The 7,505-nt window shown below is 44.0% G+C and overlaps 1 protein-coding gene across 1 annotated transcript in view; it reads left to right on the plus strand.

Moving 5' to 3' along the window:
* The window catches only part of LOC311245896 (carboxypeptidase Q-like), a 52,657-nt gene extending 45,719 nt beyond the window's left edge, over window positions 1-6,938 (plus strand). Inside the window, 3 exon segments of the mRNA XM_084335921.1 lie at window positions 1,855-1,950; window positions 2,211-2,316; window positions 5,740-6,938. Of these exon segments, the coding sequence (XP_084192047.1) occupies window positions 1,855-1,950; window positions 2,211-2,316; window positions 5,740-5,900 (363 nt within the window). The 3' untranslated portion in view covers window positions 5,901-6,938.
* Window positions 6,939-7,505: the final 567 nt, after the last annotated feature.

A 7,505-nucleotide genomic window follows, 5' to 3' on the forward strand; every position in this document is an offset into this window, starting at 1 on the left:
CAAGCGTAAAGAAACACTTACAAAGGGGGCCGAGCATTAGGTAAGCAGTGTTCTTGGCACAGCTAATTGATTCATTAAAGCACATATATTTATTTTGCCCCTCCCCCTCCCCCTTGTGACATCACAACTAGCATTAATTAAAAAAATGTTTAATCTCTTTCTCTGATTTTTCTCTCTTTATCTCCCCATCCCAATTTAGTTGTTATGCCAATTCCCCCCCTCCCCTACCTGGTTGTTGCGCTCATGTTCCCCCTACTGGTCGGTACAAGGGAACCCTGAAGTCTACCGCATGCTTCCTCCGACACATGCGGAGACAGCCAGTGGCTCTCTTTTCACCTGGCAGCGAGGGCTCTCATTGGTGAAGTGTAACACGTGGGAGGTCACGCTGCCTTCACCACTTCCTGCCTTTCGCTGAGCAGGCGCCCAGACCTGACCTGTAGGTGTCGCTGTCCACAACGCCAGATTACCACCCACGACTTCCCTCCCCCTAACTCAGCCAAACGAGTTAGTATGACGGCCGGCCCAAGCCAGAGGCAATGCTGACTCCGGGAGTCGAGACCGCAGCCTCTTGCATTGGTGATGAGCGCAATCTCCGCTACGCCACCCGACCGCCTGCCAACTAGCATTCATTCTGAACAGCTTGTTTAGGCTTATTAAACCATAAGGAGTATGTGTAATTTAATTTTCCCTCCAGCGTCTAAATAACGTTTCAAACTGCCAAATCCATACAAAACCCCATTTTCCATAATATGTCCTGTGTAACACCCCATGAAAAGGACAAAAGGACATGACCAACGAGACCTAACATACCTTATTTTCTCAAGAGAAATCCACATATTTTGAGTATAAATTACAGTTTAGTGGGGAATCGGGACAGGTGTTTGCTAGCTACCAGCCCCCTCTCGTATCTCTGTTTTAAACCAAACCAGCAATATCCCAGCTCTCCCTGGCTAGCTACCAATGCTAGACACACGCTATATGCGATTTGAACCAGATTCAGCCTCCCTATGGCCGACTAGGGTGAATCAGCTTCAGATTCTTTATTTGAACATCTTGATTTGTGAACCTGTGAAAAGTGACCTCCTCTTATTCATTGAATCACAGGAATACATTTGTGTTGGAGATAATACTAGTACTAATACTACATAGTATATCTTAACAATAAATATGAAATGGACTGCTATGAATGTTCTGTGGCATATACTGTAGATATTGAATAGTTAACATTTTGAAACGGTCTCGTTTTTGTAAATGTCAACAATGCCACTATTGAGACCAAACGCACCCCACGGCAGTTTTGGTATAGTTATCAACTGTTAAACTGACACAAGTAATGCAAGACTATTTTGCATTTGTATCTGGTATGGTCACCACGTTGCCTAGGATATTGCCGCCTCAACCCCCATGTTAAAAAAGAAAAGAAAAATAGAAACAAACAACAACAACCATCAGAAAATAAAACTAAAGAAGAATTAGCATAATAAATGTATATCTTCTTAGAAAGCAACTACCGGTATATTGAAATGAAGCAAATGCATTTATTTTCAACTTCCCACCCTGCCAAATCTGACGCATTGTTTTAATGCAACACAGCTTTAGTACTGCTAAATAATAATTCTTCTCTTCTCTTCTCTTCTCTTCTCTTCTCTTCTCTTCTCTTCTCTTCTCTTCTCTTTTCTTTTCTTTTCTTTTCTTTTCTTTTCTTTTCTTTTCTTTTCTTTTCTTTTCTTTTCTTTTCTTTTCTTTTCTTTTCTTTTCTTTTCTTTTCTTTTCTTTTCTTCTCTTCTCTTCTCTTCTCTTCTCTTCTCTTCTGTCCTGTCCTCTTCTCTTCTCCTCCTCTCTGTCCCTCCCCAGGTGAATCTCTCGAACTATGACCTAGTGATGGAGTCTGATTTGGGAACATTTGCTCCAGTCGGCCTCCAGTTCACAGGCAGTGATGCAGCGAGGAGGGTATGTTGTCTGAAATAGAAACAAATGCACAGGCTTTTAAAATAACAACAAATAATTCTCACATAACTACAGTAATAGAGGCCTTGCATGGAATGTCCTATTCCTGTAACCATTGGTAACCACTTAAATGCATCATTTCTGTTTAGTGGTATATGTTCGTTCGTATGTTAAGCGTGGGAAAAGCACGATATTACTGTTCCACTGTGACTTGATTACAATATCCAATACCCTGATAAATATTGTTACTCTGCTGCTGTCAGGTCATGGAGCAGGTGGTCCAACTGTTGGCTCCCATCAACACAACCAAACTAGAGGCCCACGGCGAGGGGACCGATATCTCACCATGGATGGAGGCTGGAGTACCAGGTCTGTCTGCCTGCCTGCCTGCCTGCCTGTCTGTCTGTCCGACTGGCTGAATGGCTGGCTGAATGGCTGTCTATCTGTCCGACTGGCTGAATGGCTGGCTGAATGGCTGTCTATCTGTCCGACTGGCTGAATGGCTGTCTATCTGTCCGACTGGCTGAATGGCTGGCTGAATGGCTGTCTATCTGTCCGACTGGCTGAATGGCTGTCTATCTGTCCGACTGGCTGAATGGCTGGCTGAATGGCTGTCTATCTGTCCGACTGGCTGAATGGCTGTCTATCTGTCCGACTGGCTGAATGGCTGGCTGAATGGCTGTCTATCTGTCCGACTGGCTGAATGGCTGGCTGAATGGCTGTCTATCTGTCCGACTGGCTGAATGGCTGTCTATCTGTCCGACTGGCTGAATGGCTGGCTGAATGGCTGGCTGAATGGCTGGCTGAATGGCTGGCTGAATGGCTGTCTATCTGTCCGACTGGCTGAATGGCTGGCTGAATGGCTGTCTATCTGTCCGACTGGCTGAATGGCTGGCTGAATGGCTGTCTGTCTGTCCGACTGGCTGAATGGCTGTCTGTCTGTCCGACTGGCTGATTGGCTGGCTGAATGGCTGTCTTCCTTGCCCCTTCCTCATCTCTCTCACCCCTCTCTCTCTCTCTCTCTCTCTCTCTCTCTCTCTCTCTCTCTCTCTCTCTCTCTCTCTCTCTCTCTCTCTCTCTCTCTCTCTCTCTCACACACACACATTGAGTCAGAAACAAACATAGTATCAATGAGAGTATCAATAATACAATAATACACCTGAGTGTAATAAAACGTTAATCGCGAGTTAAAATAAATAGTGGCGTTAAAGGAATTGTGCATTAACGCGTTAATATCGCGTTAACTTTGACAGCCTAATTATGATGTGTGTTGTATTATGATGTGTGTTGTATTTTAGTGTGATGTGTTTTTTTTTGTATTGGGCGTGTGTGTGTGTGTGTGTGTGCACTGTGTGGTTTCGACATACTAACTGTAAGGTTCAAGGCTGAGGATGGTAGACTAATGAATCACACAGAAAACCCTGCTCTTTCAACACTAGATCATCACACGCACGCACGCACGCACACACACACACACACACACACACACACACACACACACACACACACACACACACACACACACACACACACACACACACACACACACACACATTTAGAATCTTTATTTATGTCCACATAAAGACAATGTTTAAAGGACACAAATATTATCAGTGCACTTGTACATTGTGGGTTATTCTGATACATTCGTGCCCAAATTGACAATGGCAACCAAAGTTACACAACACACACACATGGATGATGAACCTGACAATCTACACACAGCTCATGGGTACAGATAGCAGCGTCTTCTCCAAATTGCCCGGCTGCCAATACTTGCTGACACTGAGCAATATCTTGCTAACTGTTTGGCTCTTCCCTTCGAAAGACCGGCCATCTGAAGGCCTCTAACACCCAACTTATGGACATGACCCAGGCTTCCAAATATGAAGACTAAAAGTTTACAGTTGTAGCCCAGTTGTGATATGGTATGCTCTAACAGTTGATACTTCAACATTTTGGTTGTAAAGGCTTCCTCTAGACTGTAGTCAAACGTACAGCCAACTTCTAGGATGAGAACCTCTCTGTTATTCTCATTAACAACAACAACATCGGGGGTGTTTGCTGAAATATCAGAGCACAGTGAATTGCCACTACACAGATTGAACATACATGGCTTCACACTGGTGTGCTTATACAGCTTATATGTTGCAGGTGACCCAAGTGTGGAACTGGCACTGTCTGCAATCAAATCCACGATCCTATCATGCCATGGGCACACACACGCATGCACGCACACACACACACACACACACACACACACACACACACACACACACACACACACACGCACACGCACACGCACACACACACACAGCCATTCTGCTGTTATCCCAGATTCTCTCTATCTGTCAAACTAACCTTTCACAACATGACTGATGACGTTGAGGTAATGTCCTTGTTTGAGAGTAAAAAGGTGTAAACAACTGGCTCGGCCGGCAGCCTAAAGCCAGGTCACGGAGGCCTTTAAGGTCACACCGTGGTGGGTTCAATCTGGCACGTCAGGTTAATCGGGTTAGTCAATTCTGATAAAATTGTATTCATTATTTTCTAGAAAAAAGATTAACCCTGAATACCTAACTCACAGCACACACACACACACGCACGCACGCACGCACGCACGCACACACGCACGCACGCACGCACGCACGCACGCACACACACACACACACACTCACACACACATTTACATTTAGTCATTTAGCTGACGCTTTTATCCAAAGCGACTTACAAGTTCTGTACGACAAGTCATCAGGAAGGGTACAACTCTATCAGCTGAGTAACAATATTCATCAAAGTGTTGCGTGTTACAGTGTAGGTTAGTTTATTAGGACAAGTGCATGACAGTAAGGTTAGTTAGGGTTAGATTTTAATTTATTTAATTTATTATTATTTCAGATAATGGTTGAAGAAGTGCGTCTTTAGTCGACGGCGAAAGATTGGACGGGATTCGGCTGTCCTAACTTTCTATATTTCTCCCGGGTTGGTGTGATCACATGACTGACAAAGCCGTGCAGTGATAGGCCAGAAGTCAGTTCGATTGCATCCAGGCTCGATTGCTTATCCTGTCTGGGTAGCCCGGATGATGGTTTTTTACATTGAATTTTATACACCGCAATTATGCATCGATTTTTTTACATTGAATTTTATACACCGCAATTATGCATCGAATTTTTTACATTGAATTTTATTATGCATTCCAATTTTTTACATTGAATTTTAAACACAGAATTTTTATTTCACATTCGGAGCAAAAAAATTCAGATACATGATTTTCAAAGTAATTATTTTCAATGCTATAAATTCGGTGTCTGATAAAATTCAAATACTTCTGTCACTCATTTGCTTTCATACAAGTGGGGCTCTTTTGCTTAGAGGTCGCTATTTGACAGCATTACAGATTTTACGTGGATGAAAAACAGAAGAAAATCTTCAAATCAATTCTGTTGAGATATCAACTGTGTATACAGAATGTCTCAACATTTCAAAATATCAAAATCACTTTTGTTAAACAGTTGAAATGGCGATGCAATATTAGCTTAGTGTCTCCACATTCAGCTCAGATTGTGTGAGTTTTACCTGCTATTACGGTAATATTAGTCTCTTTTTAATTGTGTGAATATTGTTTCGAATTTGACCTGCTATTATGGTAATATTAGTGTCTTTCCTTTCAGGTTTTCTTTATAATTTAACTGAATTCTATCTCTATATCTTTCTCTTTCTCCCCGCTCTCTCTCTGTGTGTGTCTGTCCCTCCTTGTCTCTCTCACTCTCTCTGTCTCTCTCTCTCCAGGTGCTAGTCTCCATGTGTCAGACAGCAGGTATTTCTGGTTTCACCACAGTCAGGGGGACACCATGACAGTCCAGTCCCCCTCCGACATGGACCGCTGCTCGGCATTGTGGGCCGTGGTGGCCTACGTAGTCGCCGACCTCGAGGACATGCTCCCCAGGTAGCCAATCAACGTGCAGGATTCTGAAGAGCAAACGCAATCAGCTTCCAGGAGACTGAAGATATAGACTCCACAGTGCCCGCCTCCCCTCTGTTTACAGAAGTACTCTCTCTATTATTATTGTTATTATTATATATATAATGTTTACATGATGTTTTATCTAAATATAACCATTTAGATGAGCTAGTATATATCATTCCCCATCCCATGGCTACGTGAAGGATGGGAGATACTACTGCCACGAGGAGAGGAGAAGCCATTAGGACTGATAGGACACACCTGTGCACCACGAGATCACCCACATCCCACATGTAACGGGGAAGCCCGTGGGTATGTCCACAGTCACGGAAACAGGTGTGTTGACGAGTGACTGTGGCAGTGCGGGCTGGTAAATTAAACTCACTTCACCATAACAGGGTTAACAGGCGCATAACAGGTAGTTAGGAATGAATTCACTTCTTAGTGCAGCGGCCTGTGTTGTCGCCCGTGGACGCGGGAGCCCCCTGTTCGACTCACACACACACACACACACACACACACACACCAGACACACATAACATAAAACACTAGGACAGACAGAGTTTAGTTGAGTGGAGGTGAGGTAGGAGCGGAGTACAGAGAGAGAGAGAGAGATTGTAATACGGAGTTGTGTGAGGTGAGAGGTAGTGAGAGGAGAGGTGAGGAGAGGAGAGGAGAGGAGAGGAGAGGAGAGGAGAGGAGAGGAGAGGAGAGGAGAGGAGAGGAGAGGAGAGGAGAGGTAGTGAGAGGAGAGGTGAAGGTGAGAGGTAGTGAGAGGAGAGGTGAAGGTGAGAGGTAGTGAGAGGAGAGGTGAAGGCGAGAAGGTGTTCGTTGTGTACTGACCCTGGACTGGCTGAGGAACCCCCTTGTGTACTGACCCTGGACCGGAAGACAAACTCCTATTGAACAATCCCTTTTTTGTACGAGAGCCTGATACGTGTTTTGACCCTGGACTGTTATACGATTACCCTATTGTCCATTGGGCTTGTTCTGTTAAACAATAAATATAATTTTTGTATTGAAATTGTGCTTGTGTGGACATTGAAGTTGTTTGTTTTGGTCCGTGTCGAGCCTGACCACCACCAGGCTCGTCACAATACCTACAGTATACATACCATTAGAAAAACACTCATTTTCTGTGGTATTGTTATCAACTTTGGACCTGTACTAGATAAGACTTCAGGCTATGGCCCCATTTAGTTTTCCAGCTAATACCTGACGTAACATTTAATTCATATGGCCAATTGATTTAAGATTAAGTTAAAACTAGCTAGATAAATAATATTAATATGTGGATTGGAGACGTCTGAGAGACTGAAGCCATCTAGAGGCATGTAACTAGGACCAGTTGGGTTTTGGTGTAACCTGATTCATGACACACACACACACACACACACACACACACACACACACACACACACACACACACACACACACTAGTTTCATGTGACAGACATTATCACTCACTCATCACACACACACACACACACACATCAGAAAACCACTCAAACAGAGACAAAGAACCGGTTTACCCAGTAGGGAGGCGAATCCCATGAGGAGGGGCAGACCCAATAGTTTAGATAAAAACTGC

This window comes from Notolepis coatsorum (assembly GCF_963971535.1).
Source record: "Notolepis coatsorum genome assembly, chromosome: 19".
NCBI classification, from domain to species: Eukaryota; Metazoa; Chordata; class Actinopteri; order Aulopiformes; family Paralepididae; genus Notolepis; species Notolepis coatsorum.